The 15,596-nt window shown below is 49.8% G+C and overlaps 1 protein-coding gene across 5 annotated transcripts in view; it reads right to left on the reverse strand.

The window, feature by feature from the left end:
- Window positions 1–15,596, reverse strand: part of CHL1 (cell adhesion molecule L1 like) — a 780,691-nt gene that overhangs the window by 474,122 nt on the left and 290,973 nt on the right. For 4 of the 5 annotated variants that reach the window (XM_069643529.1, XM_069643532.1, XM_069643528.1 and 1 more), the window contains exon 3: window positions 5,891–6,054. In XM_069643529.1, the coding sequence (XP_069499630.1) occupies window positions 5,891–6,054 (164 nt within the window). The remainder of the gene's footprint in view (window positions 1–5,890; window positions 6,055–15,596) is intronic. The other variant, XM_069643531.1, reaches the window with a different exon arrangement.

Consider the following 15,596-nt stretch of genomic DNA (forward strand, 5'->3'; position numbering starts at 1 on the left):
GAAGGAATGAAAGATCTGTTTTTGTTGGAATCCTTTTTTGATGCCTGCTCTGCTGAGCTGGGACAGCACTTGGCTGACTCAAAAGAGATTTATCACAAGACGCTAGCAAAGGTTGCTGATTTGTAGGTTGCCAACAGGGCTACTCACAAGGATTCTAGGGCCACTCACAAAAAGGATAAGGGGAAGCAGTACAAGGAAGATGACAAGGAGCATTATAAATCCAACCACCAAAAAGAGGGCCACAAACATAAGAAGGGTAAGCCATTTTGGAAACCAGGTCAGTCTAGTGAAACCTCTGGTGCCAAACCAGAGGGAGGTCAGCAGAAACCCCCATTCCAGAAGACATTTGATAAATGTTATGCTTGAGGGTCAACTGACCATTTGAAAGGGGATCCCAGATGCAAGGGGGTCCACACTGCCTCCTTAGCCTTCATCCCTGGGGGAGAAGTTCATATGGCAAGTGTAAACTTTCATCTATTTGGCTGAGGACCCCATTGGACACTTAATTCTCAGAAGTTTTCTAATTCCCTTCTACCTTAGAGACCCCCAGCTCTTTTACTGGACTTAACGATTTTTTGTTTTTCTAACCTGGAGAGAGTGAGACCTGTGTCCCACTCTCTCAATGTATCTTTCTTGTGATTTGGAGTCTGACAAACTCGATAGGCATCATCTTTACATTGTGACACACAGCATCTTCAGTAAACGTACTGTTTCCAAGAGCAGTGAAGTGAAATTGACTTTACTTACATTTTGTAACTTCCTAGACCCAGCACACACTATTTTACCATAGGGTCCTGGAGGGGTTACTTAGTATCCCCTTTGTATAGTTTCTCATGTAACATTGTTATGTTACCCATTCTACAATTAATGGCTAGTGACAGTGGTTTACTTTTTATTAAAATTGTGTGCTTTTATCATGGGCTGCGTTCGCAGAAACAGTAAGGCACCCATGGGTGCCCATTTCGGCAAAATGGCCCAGTCTTCTTTTTCTGCCATTTCTTGTTGGAAAAGTCCGTCTTGAGATTTACTCTGTGCGCCAAACCAGGTTTGGTCTCTTTGTTAATTTTGCCTTTGGTGGGATTCATGAGTGAAACCCACCTCTGGCTCCAGTATGTCTAGCAGGGGCAGGAAGTGTGGGACGTGCCCGAAACTCCCTGTGCTTAATCTGCTTGGTTACAGGAATGCACCCAAAGGTGATTGGCGAGCTGGCTGTCCTTGGAGGATGGCCACCCTGCTGTGTGATTGACAGCTAGGCTGGAATGAATGGGAAAAACCTGCATAAAAGGCAAAGCTTTTTGTGTTGGAAGGCAGAGTCGACCACTGGATGAATGAATCCGAAGAAGAACTTGGAAGAGATGCCTGCTGCAACTCCTGGACCGTTGGTTTGCATGCTGCTGTGCTGAAGCTCCAAATTCATTTTGACTAGAGATGTCCTGCAAGGACAACTTCTCCCCTTGGGTTGGTGGGACCAATCAACCCCAAAGTGAACTTGTTTGGACATCGTCTCAGTGCTAGCTGTACTTCCACTGCTGCTGTGCCAGGGAGAGGAACATCAAACCAAGTGGATTGCTTTTAAGTCAGACCCGAGTGCCAGGAAGATCCTCTGGACTTCCCTGAAGCAGGACTGACCAAGCCTGAGCCATCTCAACAGAGTGCTGGACCCCAGATGCGAGGAAAGTCTGAAGAGGTATCCGAGAACCGCAGTGTTGCTATTTGCTGTCAGACGCGAGGAGCTGAAACTGCGAAGTGCCTCTGAATTGAAGTTTGCCCATTGCTGCCGATGACCTTCCCATTGCAGTGCAGGAGTCCCCAGATGTCCTCCCTCTTGTCCCCATCACTGAGGCCCAGGAACTCCAGAATCTGCAGAGCTGTACAGGAACAGAAGCCAGCTGGAACCATTTTGTCTAACCAAAGGTACTGTAAACCTAAGAGGACTTACCCTTGTTGTGTAGCCTTACCTGCTCTCAGTTGAGACTTGTCTTGGTTGCCCTTGAAGAGTTGCTTACAGTTTTGCCCCTCACAAGCCTCACAGCTTTTGGCCCTTCAAGTGAATATTATTTCTACAAACGTTTCTAAAAACATTGTGCAAGATGTTTTCTTACCTGCAAAGAAGATATTCAACTCACCTACACTTTGCTCAACTACCATTGGCTGTCCTGGCTCCTTGTGAGACTCTTCTTACCTCTGACACTGTGCCTTTACCTTACATGTACTTGAAATTGGAAGGTTTAAAAAGTAGTTAGCTGTTTATGAATTCATTGTTAACCTGTGTTTTATTCCCCAATCTAACCTTTGCACCCAGCTCAGTATTGCTCTAAATGTACAAGTGATAAATCAATGTCCACAGTGTCCTAGCTATTTAAGTCACCTGAGGGTGTAGGAAGTGTCTGTGTGCCATCCGCAATAAGAATCATCTGATTTAGAGAAACTAAGAGTGTGTTTTGAAGTTTATTATAAATGTTAGATGTTTTGCTTCTTTCTGAAGAAGGCCTTTAAAACTGACTTAAATAAATTAATAATTGTTTAATCAGGAAACATTGAGTGCAAGTGTTTAATTGAATAACTGTCACTGTGAAACTCTGTGTCTCAACACTACTGCTCACATTGACTCCTCTTGAGATGAGCCTGGCTGCTCAGCCACACTGCCAACCTGTGTAATACAGGCTTATACCAAAGGCTGGCTTCCTATTGGCAGGATGTCAAGGTTGCTGTAGTGTTCCAAAGGATACTGCACACAATTGTGCCTAACAGCCCTTGCAATTCGGACAAAACCATTGGGTGAGTAGGAGAGGTAGCACTCTTCTATATATCGGTTGTGTTAAAGTGAACTGAACATAGATATTGCTTAAATTAGCAAACTATCAATTACAACAATTTTGAGATCCAACACAAAAATGCAAGTGCTAAGCGTCTGCACACACCAGAACTAGATGACATGCATGCTTGGTATAAAGCTACTTCCTGAAAGACCAACACTCAATGGCTCAATACACATTATGAATGTGAGGAATTGTGGGTCCACCGACATAGCAAAACTGCTATTTGTCAAAGATCACTTGGAGTGTTAAGATAAGAGACGAGGGTTATAGTCCATATATCCTTTGGTCTGGAAGACCAGAGCATTCTTGCAAAATTCAGACTACAAATAGGGGGAATTGTGGCTTTAAACCTCAGGGAGATTCTATTATTTGCCAAAGATCACACATGGGAGATAATTGTAATTGAACCGTGACGTAACCAAAATGCATAAAAGCCTCGCATTCGACTTTATGCATTTCATTTATGTCCCAGCCCATTTTCATTTATTTGTATTTTGGAAACCAGGTGGGATCATACCTTATGATTCTCCCGCCCCCTTCCTCTCCAAAATATCTATACTATAGCAAGTGCATCATCATGAATTTCCATGGCGACACAAATGCTTTTGATTCATATAGTGTCATCCCACTTTGTACGCTAGCAAAAAGCAGCCAAACCACATAGGAACCCACCGGCAATGTGTATATGGCAAGCAGCCTTTACTTCATTTGTACGGCGGAGTGCAAAATGACAGCGTACAAGCAGGTATGCTCCCTTTTTCCACCCCGCCATGAATATGAAGAAAAATACATGACGTAGACGTGTCTATACTCAAGTGCCATTGTAACAGGTCCCCACCGTGTAATTAAATGGGGCTGCAGAATGTCCAGTGTATAGAACAGAGGTAAAGCTCATTTCTCCTTGCTTTAAAGCTGGTGCACAGAAAACTAGTGCACAATGCACAGTGCCAATGGAACAGGTACAGCTAACTGTAAGTGTCTGAACGTTCTAAGAAACAGGCAGCATATTAGCACTAGATACAACGTAAACAAAACAAAAAAAAAAATTATATACTTCCAAAACCACCGTTTTCAAAGATAGCAGACACCCATCATCTTTTTGGTCAACTTAGGAAGGGTGAGGAAGGATAGCTCAGGCGCAACGTGTTCGTCTTGGAAGCAAGACAACACAGCGCAACACATGTTTGAATCCCAATCCAGCTCTTAGAAACCACTCACTGGTATTATAATTAATAGAATTTCAAACATTAGGACATAGGACATGGCACCTCTAGATAAAAGTATAGATTAATTGTTCTAGTGGATTCCAGGAAGACCACTTCACTTTCACAAGTCATACTTACTACATATGTTCACAATGTTGTTGTCAATACTCAGTTCAATATTGTGATAGACCAAATGTCACACAGGTTGTAATGTTTATGAGCCAGAACTCATTTTCCCTTGCTCCAAAGTTCTTGCCTGGAAGAACTGAGGACTAAGTAAAACATAAAGAGAAACATATAACTCTTTATTCTCCAAAACCAACGTTTCCAAAATTGAAGACATGCATTATCATGTAAGTGTTCTGTGAACCTGGAATCTTGTTTCTCCAGACAAAAGTTGGATCCATTGTCCCAGTGGATTCTCCAGAGTACACGTTCACAATTTATATTACAAATGTTGAGAGTGCTGTATCAAAAGCACTTGGGGGTATTGGATTTGGCAAAAGCCAAGCCACATAGAGGGTCTCATTTTTAAACATGTAGTGACTGCACGGTAGTCCTCTTTCTGGAATGTTGCATATTTCCTTTATGAAGGGAATACATGTCCTTAGAATCGTAAAAGTGCAAACAATCAAAAATGCTACCTGCTGTGCACATGCTGCCCTCACATGGATCCCTATGGATCCTCAATATTTCAGATGGTTCACCTCTATTTTTAGGGGCCTGCTACAAGTTGGGGTATAAGTATATACAATCTCATCAAAGGGGTAGGAATCCACACCCTTACATCTGTGTTTGCATGACATACTCTCAAGGGATAGTACAACAAAGACACAAGGCACACATTTCATAGAACCAACAATAAACACCACCTAAAGAGGAGTTCTTGAGGATCCAGTTTTACACAATAGTACCTCTTCTAGTCCTGATGAAGGCCGCTCTCTTATGATCTATAATAGGGAACACAGGGGATGAAAATGTACCCTACTTGGTTACGGAGTGTCGATTTTTGTTTAAGCAGAATCCCAGATAGACCACATTTTTTTGCCTTTCACAGTAAAACCGGTGTCACAGGAGTGTCTAAACAGGTCTTTTCTCTTCTCTTTTTTAAAATACTGTACATTTTGGCTGTGTCTTTGTATGACATATCATGCATGCACTAGCCCCTAGACACTTTTTTGTATGAGATAGGCTAATCACACTGATGCAAGTGTTTCTAAGGATTATGGACCAATGACATATTGTTAACTAAAAACGTCTTTCTTAATAACATGTATTTGGATTACATATTTGGATGTCTACTAATAAGAAATATTGTGTGTTCTCTGAAAATGTGTGCCTTGTGTCTTTTTTCTACTATCCCTTAAGAGTGTGTCATGCAAACACAGACCTGAGGGTGGTGCTTCCTACTCGATTGTTGACATTGTATAACCTGCCAGCTTTTAGCTACTGCTGAAGGAGGGAAAGAGGGAGAATTCCAGAGGAATGCAATATCTTTACACCAGCATGAATATCTGATGCTGATGGAAATGCATTGATGTTTGCCAGGAGGGCGGGTGCATTCTTATCGGTGCATTCAATCCTCTTGTCAGAAATTGGAAAATGCCCAGGGCCTGATTTATAAAGCGATTGTCAATGGGAATTCGCCATTGTAAAAGCTTTTGTAAACAGGCCACGGGGGTGTTAAACGAGGAGTAAACATAACAGGTGCACCTTCTAGTCAGTTTGTTCGTATCATTTAGCACTCCAGGCCTCTGGAAAAGGGTGTTAAGTGCATTGACCCCGAGTAGAAATGCCGCCTACATTCCAAAGCAGGTGCCCGGATTACTATGGATGTGCAACGTGCTTGGGCAGCAGTATTCTTACCCTGAGCAGGTATGTCAATAGCGGTGGAGGATACTGCGACAGACAGGAGGCAGAGGAAGAGACAGGCGCTGGAGTGGGACATCCTCCCGAGTCTTCCGCGGGTGTCCGAACAAGTCGTGCCACTCCTCATCCACTTCTCTTTGCACTCAGCAGGAAATCCTGTACTGCGAAAAAGCAGAAAATGCGACCATTAACATCTGCAGGCTTTGCGTTCCCAAAAAGCACAAGTGAACCCCAGGGCCCCCGCCCCGCTCCCATGCAATCCGCGCCCTAATGAAGACGCGGCCCCTAGTTTCAGCGGGGAGCGGATTAATAATCCTAATTTGTCCAGAAGAATCCCTGTTTGTTCGCGTTCGCCTGAATGTGCGGCGGGAGCGCTGGTGATGAATAGCTCCCATTACTTTCACTTGATGAGGTTTTGCTTCCTGGGGGCGATAGGCTCGAGGGCGGTGCGCTTCATCTACACCCCACCCCCCTTTTTAAAGCTGATGTTTGGGCTGTGCGTCTGGGCAACCCTCTTAGAAAACGGAGGTAAATAGCTCATTGTATTACGGCTGCTCCAAGGGCACTTTCCAAGCAAATCTGCGCGCACTGTTACCCGCCGATCCCCGCTGTGCTGTTCTGTCCCCTCTAGGAGCCCGTATAGAACTCGGAAACGGGCCGTCGGTTTTGCAGAGACGGAGCAGGCGCCTACACAGCGGGTGCTGCTCGCCCAAGACCGACGACAGACTGCATTCGCCCCATTCTCGTGTCCGCCAAACCCCTCGCCTTTATCTCATGTAGTTATTCGCCTGTTTTTTTTTGTTTAACCTTTGGGCGGTCCCTCCAGACCCCACATTGATTTGAAACATTTTTTTCAGCCAAAAAAGGTAAAGATATGGTTAAAAACGTCCAAACTCTCGGCGCTTCATGCTCAATTCAGATCTGAATAGATAACTATTAATGCATCTAGTGGAATTGCATTGCAATCTCCCTGTTGAAATTCCCAGATCGATAACACTTTTGACCTAACCTTCTCTCCCATTGTCTTTCCTGTCCCTTTCACACGTTCTCACCCTTTATATTCTCCCCATTCTCTCTGCACCCTCTCTTTTCTTCCCATATAATATTGGTCACCTTCGTTGTCCATTTCTCCATCTTTCTTCTCTGTGGTTGTTTCTCTCCCTCACGTTTCAATCTTTGCAACCACCACTCTAACCACCACTCTTTCTTCACTTTTTCATTCCTCCTTCCATCACTTTTGTTATATGCTATCCCTCTATGCCACCCTTCTCCCCTGTTTCTTTCTCATTCCAAAACTATGACCCCTGCCATGTTTATACACCGTGTATTCACAGGTTTGAATCTTGGCCGAGCAGACTCACTGTTCCATCTTTGCAAAGTTGATGAATTGAGTATCATTGAATACTAGTACTACAATTACAGCACTTAGAAGCGGGAGCATTGTGGCATAAAACAGTTTATTCAAATGTGGGAGAGTAATCAAGATAGACACTTGTATCTCTTGCGTTATCTCTCTTGATTACCTGCGCCTTCTCCTTTTGAGTGCATCCAACTTTTCCCCTCGTCAATTACATTTGCTCTCTCATCATCCCTCCAGCTTCCTCTCCGGCTTAATTTCAGTAAAAACAATGTGCTCTCTCCCTCCAGCTGTATCACTTTTGCCCACCTCCCCGGGTTTCACTGAATCAGTGCCTCTACGATATCTCAGTATCGTTCACCTAAATACCTTTTCCAAACTTGCTCTGCTACACCCTTTTCCACTACTAATCATTGAGTGCTTGAGTCCAATGTGTTCAATTGAAGTTAATTAAGGCTACACCTCCCAGAATGCAATAGCCTGTTAAAAGAAATACAAGAACAGTACCAATGGTATCCACGTGACATGGAAACATCCAGTCACCCTACTCCCATTGGCTTCACCCTCACTCTGTAGAGCTGTGCTCTGTGCATGGTATCTCTGTCTGCCTCACCTTACACCATTAGCTGTCTTTTTTTGTTCCTCGTCTAGTTGTATTATCCAGCCTTCCTCTTTCTACATCTTCCATCCTCTTAACCCCCCATGATTCTCTTGCATGCCTGTTTCGTACTTTCACCGTCTCTTCTGCTCCCACTTCCCCGTTTCACACCATACTCCCACGCATGGCTAATATCTGGTTATTTACCCCCCATTGTGCTAAAAGCAGATACGTTGGTGGCTAGGCGGGCTTCTATTTGCAGCTTCTTGATTGCATGTCATGGTACATTACATGCTCCGAGTTATGGGCCATGTGTGTCTGGACAACTATGCAAAGGGAGCTTTCTCTTTGGCAGGAGCAAATATGGAGAGTGGGAGAGCGCAACCGAACTGAATTCCTATATGCTGTGTCGAGGACCAAGGACGATTCCCCAGGCAACTGAAAAGCACGCCCGGCGAGAAGAAAGGCAGGGAGGAGCGGCTGCTGTCGGGACCAACAAAGAGTCATTACATCTGAAAGAATAACGCCATGATATGATATGATATGTATAACGCGCTTAATGCCTATAGGTTTCTAAGCGCGGACCCAGGGCTCGAGCCTGTGGTGCTCCATGTCGTCTTGTTTCGAAGGCTAGCACGTTGCCCCTGAGCTATCCTCCCGAGACATGCTATTCCGTTTAATGCAAGATATGCAATGATATGCGATGCAATGTAAAGTGTGCGCTGTCTTGAAAAAGGCACTTGTACCATTATGTCAACATTAAGGTGCATGGGCTGGAAAGAATGGAGGGAAAGAAGGCAAGTGGGGCCAGAGGCAGAACTAGGCGCTCTTCTGGCCCGTTGATGAGTGAAGGCCAGAAGAGCACACCTCCCTCCTAAGCGCGGACCCAGGGCTCGAGCCTGTGGTGCTCCATGTCGTCTTGTTTCGAAGGCTAGCACGTTGCCCCTGAGCTATCCTCCCGAGACATGCTATTCCGTTTAATGCAAGATATGCAATGATATGCGATGCAATGTAAAGTGTGCGCTGTCTTGAAAAAGGCACTTGTACCATTATGTCAACATTAAGGTGCATGGGCTGGAAAGAATGGAGGGAAAGAAGGCAAGTGGGGCCAGAGGCAGAACTAGGCGCTCTTCTGGCCCGTTGATGAGTGAAGGCCAGAAGAGCACACCTCCCTGTGTGCCAGTGCAATTCTCCTTGGCTTATCGCAGTGGCACTTGATTGCCTGCTTTATGTGGTGGGGAGACCTACATCTGTTAGCTACCAGGGCATGGGCACCAAGACTACCATTGGCACGTGAAAGGCTCAAGAAGCTGGAGGGCATGCAGAATGTTCAAAGAGGCACTTCAGGGGTCAGAGTGATGGTGGCAGCAGCTCCAGCCGAAAGAATGATACCTTGTGCGCTGGCTTTATGGAGTGTAATAGATAACTGAGTGGCAAGTAGGTTAGTTGAGGAAGGAAAGCTAGTTAGGGGTGATATAGAGGAATGATGGGGTTCATCCAGCAGAGAATCACAGCGGGGTGTAGCTAGGAGCAAATCGGCAGTGGGGTTCACCCAAAAGCAACATTAGAATGAGCGTACCAGGATGAATACCGCAGTGGGAAGATTTAATTGGGTTCTGCCTAGGAGCATATTTACTGCAGTTGTACCTATGAGCAAAATCACAATTGGGTACCCAAAGCTTTAAGTGGACCTGGTCTAAAAGGGGCAGAACCCTGGCAGTCTGTATAAGCTGCACTTCTCCAGGGGCTCTGCCACGGCTCCCTTTAGTCCCCAAACATTGATAGTCACTTAAAATGATGTTGTATGCAATCCTTCTTCGCAACCAAGTGACTGGATGGTGAATTGAGTTTTATTCAGCCCGCTTCAGATATAATAGGAAGAATGTATTTGAGTCAGGTTACATGGTGAGTAGAATGCAGCCAGAAGGACGATCCAGGGCCTGGGGGAGTCACAGCACCATGCAGCAGTGGGATTACTGATCAATCTGCATCCATCCATTCCTGCGCTGTATTCACCTTGGCCATAGACGACAGTGATTATCTGTGGCCTGGAAGCCCACTACCTATGAATATAATCAACTAATAGAGGCACAGCATCCATAGAAAGAGGCTACTCTAAGAGACATGGAAGCCATGGAAACAACCACTGGAGTCGTGAAATTCATTGGAAGGGAGCCACTGGTGATAGAACACACATAGAGACACACACAGTGATTGATTTGATTTGTTTGTGTTTTTATTTGTTGTGTAGTTAACCAGCAGTAGTAATTACTCCTTTGATCATTCAAATTATTATATTGAAGTTAGAGCTGTGTTGCACAAGTTAGTTTGTATACTTCAACTGTTAACTTGCTTACACTTTATGAGTACGTTTTTAAGACTGTATTAATTATGAAAACAAATTGTATTTGTTCTACTACAAATGCTAATTGAATCATTTGTTCTAGTTCAAGTCGAGCAACTTTTTTGTATCATGAAAACTGACTTACACACATGTGCTCGAGGTCTATTGGTTTAGAGTTCTTTTGTTTGTTACCAGGGATGAGCTCGTAGTACTATACCCTGGAGTCCCTTTTGTGTTTGCAGAGTAATCTAAAAAGAACATAATAAATATATATAGATGTTAAAGGGACTAATGTAGTATATAGTGAAACTAAATAATATGGTGCACAACTACTTACTCCTATGAAGAACACATTAATGTCAGAGGTGCCACAGCTACACTGTGGTCACCCAAAGTTAAACAGAAGGATATCACTGGATGGTCACGTGGTGTGCACAATTACATTTTCTCAACCATACTGTTCACATAATTCACATTCATGGTTTGAAGCGAATGATCCTACAGAAGATTCAAAAAGCACTAATTAAGGGACTCATTTCTCGTTGACCTGACCAAAGATACAATTATTTACCTATGCAGTTATTATACTCACCTCAAAGCATTCAGTTGGATTGATAAATGTAGGTGTCTACTATTGAGCATTAGCAACCAGGCAGGATGGTCATAGGGCCTTTCAGCCGATAATGAAGCTCAGAACTGGGGCTTTACTTCACTGTAAAGCTTGGGCTCTGAGCCTACTCTGAAGCGGGAGAGTGGCATCTTCCCTTGGCTGCACGTAAGTACACCCTCTTCCTCCCAGCCCCACCCCCAGTTTTCACCTCTTTCGCCCCCTTCCCTTACACCCTCTTTACAGCAGCTTTTGCGCCCCTCACTGGTGCTGGAAGAGGCACTCGGCCTTCCCAGCATTTCCCCAATTAGGGAAGTGTGTGTTATGGAAAGGGAGAAGGGACTACATGTAGTTCTCTTCTCCCTTTATGGAAAGGGAGAAGGGACTACATGTAGTTCTCTTCTCCCTTTTTCATGGCAGCCATCTTGTTTTGTCAGTTTTTAAAGTGGAGAAAGTGCTGTTTCTCAAATAAAACAATAAATATATATATATGGAGATATATATATATATATATATATATATACACGATAGTGGCAGTGTAGTTATGGTTAAATTGGTGTTTCCATAGGAAGAGCACATTTTGGGCGGCCTATAACTACGCCCCCTCTGGACGAGTCCTCACCAAACTTTGCAAAAAAAGTATATGGCCCACTCTGAATTTTTTTGCAAAGTTTGGTGAGGATTCGTCCAGGGGGGGAAAAGTTATAGGGGGGGTCCCAAAATTTCAGTTTTTTCCCATAGACTGAATGGGAATTTTTTTTTTTGCTCACGCCTACAGCCCAAACCGCTGGACGGATTTTCACCAAATTTGGACCAGGAGCAGCAGCTTGGTCCCGAAAGAGTGCTTTTGCAAATTTGTTGAAAATCCGTCCAGTAGTTTTTTTTTAAAATGACAAAAAAGTAGGTAAAAAAATTAGTGATATCTTTGTTCGCTTCGCGGACACACTTCCCTGTGCGCTCCGCGGACAGGACGGTGATTGGGCAAGCAGCTTGCGTGATGTCCGCGGACATCTGACGTGCTCTCTCATTGCATGCAGTGAAAGCGTGCAGTGCGTCTGGCCTCGGAGACGCCCGCCATCTTTCTTTCCCGCATGAGAGGCTTTGTCAGGTCAGCAGGAGCGTGTCTGTCTCCTGTTCCTCCCACCCCCGCTCATGCCCCGTGTCTGCCACCCCCCCGCTCATGCCCCGTGTGTCCTTTCTGTCCCCCCACCCCCGCTCATGCCCTGTGTGTCCTTCCTGTCCCCCCACCACCGCTCATGCTCGATGTCTCCCCTGTTCCTCCAGCCCCCCGCTCACGCCATCGCACAGGGTTAGCCAGCGGAAGGCCGAGGAGCGGGATCTGCCGCAAAAAACTCATGTCTGTGTTTTTGTTAGTCTCCTGACATACAAAACCCCCCACCCCCCGCTCATGCCCCGTGTGTTTCTCTCCCTCCCCCCCACCCCCGGTCATGCCCCGTTTGTCTCTCCCCTCCCCCCACCCTCTGCACATGCCCCGTGTGTCTCTCTCCCTACCCCCCACCCCCCGCTCATGCCCTGTGTGTCTCTCTCCCTCCCCCCCCACCCCCTGCTCATGCCCCGTGTGTCTCTTCCCTCCCCCCACCCCCTGCTCATGCCCGTGTGTCTCTTCCCTCCCCCCACCCCCGCTCATGCTCATGTGTCTCTTCCCTCCCCCCACCCCTGCTCATGCCCCGTGTGTCTCTTACCCCCCCACCCCCGCTCATGCCCCGTGTGTCTCTTCCCTCCCCCCACCCCCCGCTCATGCCCCGTGTAGCTCTTCCCTCCCCCCACCCCCCGCTCATGCGCCGTGTGTCTCTTCCCTCCCCCCACCCCCTGCTCATGCCCCGTGTGGCTCTCTCCATCCCCCCCACCCCCCGCTCATGCCCCGTGTGTCTGTCTCCCTCCCCCCACCCCCCGCTCATGCGCCGTGTGTCTCTTCCCTCCCCCCACCCTCGCTCATGCCCCGTGTGTCTCTTCCCTCCCCCCACCCCACCTCATGCCCCGTGTGTCTCTTACCTCCCACCCCCCGCTCATGCCCCGTGTGTCTCTTCCCTCCCCCCACCACCGCTCATGCCCCGTGTGTCTCTTCCCTCCCCCCCACCCCCGCTCATGCCCCGTGTTTCTCTTCCCTCCCCCCACCCCCAATCATGCCCCGTGTGTCTCTTTCCCTCCCCCCACCCCCCGCTCATGCCCCGTGTGTCTCTCTCCCCCCCCACCCCCCGCTCATGCCCCATGTGTCTCTCTCCCTCCCCCCAACCCCCGCTCATGCCCCGTGTGTCTCTCCCCTCCCCCCACCCCCCGCTCATGCCCCGTGTGTCTCTCCCCCCACCCCCGCTCGTGCCCCATGTGTCTCTCCTCTTCCCCCCCACCCCCCTGCTCATGCCCCGTGTGTCTCTCCCCTTCCCCCCTGCCCCACGCTCATGCCCTGTGTGTCTCTCCCCCTCCCCCATCCCCCGCTCATGCCCCGTGTCTGTCTCCTGTTCCCCCCACCCCCCGCTCATGCCCTGTGTCTGTCTCCTGTTCCCTCCACCCCCCGCTCATGCCCCATGTCTCTCCTGTTGCCCCCCGCTCATGCCCCGTATCTGTCTCCTGTTGCCCCCCACCCCCCGCTCATGCCCCGTGTCTGTCTCCTGTTCTCTCCACCACCTGCTCATGCCCTGTGTCTGTCTCCTGTTCCCCCCACCCGCTCATGCCCCGTGTCGCTCTCTTGTTGCCCCCCACCCCCCGCTCATGCCCCGTGTCTGTCTCCTGTTCTCCACACCCCCCGCTCATGCCCGTGTCTGTCTCCTGTTCCTCCCACCCCCGCTCATGCCCCGTGTCTGTCTCCTGTTGCCCCCCACCCCCCCGCTCATGCCCCATGTCTGTCTCCTGTTCTCTCCACCCCCTGCTCATGCCCGGTGTCTGTTGTTCCCCCACCCCCGCTCATGCCCCGTGTCTTTCTCCTGTTCCCCCCACCCCCCACTCATGCCCATGTCTGTCTGCTGTTCCCCCCACCCCCCGCTCATGCCCTGTGTCTCTCCTGTTGCCCCCCACCCCCAGCTCATCCCCCGTGTCTGTCTCCTGTTGCCCCGCCCCCCGCTCATGCCCTGTGTCTGTCTCCTGTTTTCCCCACCCCCGCTCATGCCCCGTGTCTGTCTCCTGTTCCCCCCACCCCCTGCTCATGCCCTGTGTCTGTCTCCTGTTGCCCCCCAACCCCGCTCATGCCCCGTGTCTGTCTCCTGTTGCCCCCCACCCCCGCTCATGCTCCGTGTCTGTCTCTGTTGTTCCCCCCAGCCCCCGCTCATGCCCCGTGTCTGTCTCCTGTTCCCCCCACCCCCACTCATGCCCCGTGTCTCTCTCCTGTTGCCCCCACCCCCCGCTCATGCCCCGTGTGTCTCTTCCCTCCCCCCACCCTCGCTCATGCCCCGTGTGTCTCTTCCCTCCCCCCACCCCACCTCATGCCCCGTGTGTCTCTTACCTCCCACCCCCCGCTCATGCCCCGTGTGTCTCTTCCCTCCCCCCACAGCCGCTCATGCTCCGTGTGTCTCTTCCCTCCCCCCACCCCCCGCTCATGCCCCGTGTTTCTCCCCCCCACCCCCAATCATGCCCCGTGTGTCTCTTTCCCTCCCCCCCACCCCCGCTCATGCCCCGTGTGTCTCTCTCCCTCCCCCCCACCCCCGCTCATGCCCCATGTGTCTCTCTCCCTCCCCCCAACCGCTGCTCATGCCCCGTGTGTCTCTCCCCTCCCCCCACCCCCCGCTCATGCCCCGTGTGTCTCTCCCCCCCCACCCACGCTCGTGCCCCGTGTGTCTCTCCTCTTCCCCCCACCCCCCCGCTCATGCCCCGTGTGTCTCTCCCCTTCCCCCCCGCCCCCCGCTCATGCCCCGTGTGTCTCTCCCCCTCCCCCCATTCCCCGCTCATGCCCCATGTCTGTCTCCTGTTGCCCCCCACCCCCCGCTCATGCCCCGTGTCTGTCTCCTGTTCCCCCCACCCTCTGCTCATGCCCCGTGTCTGCCTCCTGTTGCCCACCACCCCCGCTCATGCCCCGTGTCTGTCTCCTGTTGCCCCCCACCCCCGCTCATGCTCCGTGTCTGTCTCTGTTGTTCCCCCCAGCCCCCGCTCATGCCCCGTGTCTGTCTCCTGTTCCCCCCACCCCCACTCATGGCCCGTGTCTCTCTCCTGTTACCCCCACCCCCCGCTCATGCCCCGTGTCTGTCTCCTGTACCCCCCACCACCGCTCATGCCCCGTGTCTGTCTCCTGTTCCACCACCCGCTCATGCCCCGTGTCTCTCTCCTATTGTCCCCCCGCTCATGCCCCGTGTCTGTCTCCTGTAACCGCCCACCCCACGCTCATGCCCCGTATCTCTCTCCTGTTGCCCCCCATCCCCCGCCCATGCCCAGTGTTTGTCTCTGTTGTTCCCCCCACTCATGCCCTGTGTCTGTCTCTTGTCACCCCACACCCCGCTCATGCCCCGTGTCTCTCTCCTGTTGCCCCCCACCCCCCGCTCATACCCCGTGTCTGTCTCCTGTACCCCCCCCACCCCGCTCATGCTCCGTGTCTGTCTCCTGTTCCCCCCACCCGCTCATGCCCTGTGTCTCTCTCCTGTTGCCCCACACCCCCCGCTCATACCCAGTGTCTGTCTCCTGTACCCCCCCACCCTCCGCTCATGCCCTGTGTCTCTCTCCTGTTGCCCCCCACCCCCCCGCTCATGCCCCGTGTCTGTCTTCTGTTCTCCCCACCCCCCGCTCATGCCCCGTGTCTGTCTCCTGTTCCCCCAGCCCCCGCTCATGCCCCGTGTCTGTCTCCTGTTGCCCCCCACC

Source organism: Ambystoma mexicanum, chromosome 2p (genome assembly GCF_040938575.1).
Source record: "Ambystoma mexicanum isolate Mex_15411 chromosome 2p, UKY_AmexF1_1, whole genome shotgun sequence".
NCBI classification, from domain to species: Eukaryota; Metazoa; Chordata; class Amphibia; order Caudata; family Ambystomatidae; genus Ambystoma; species Ambystoma mexicanum.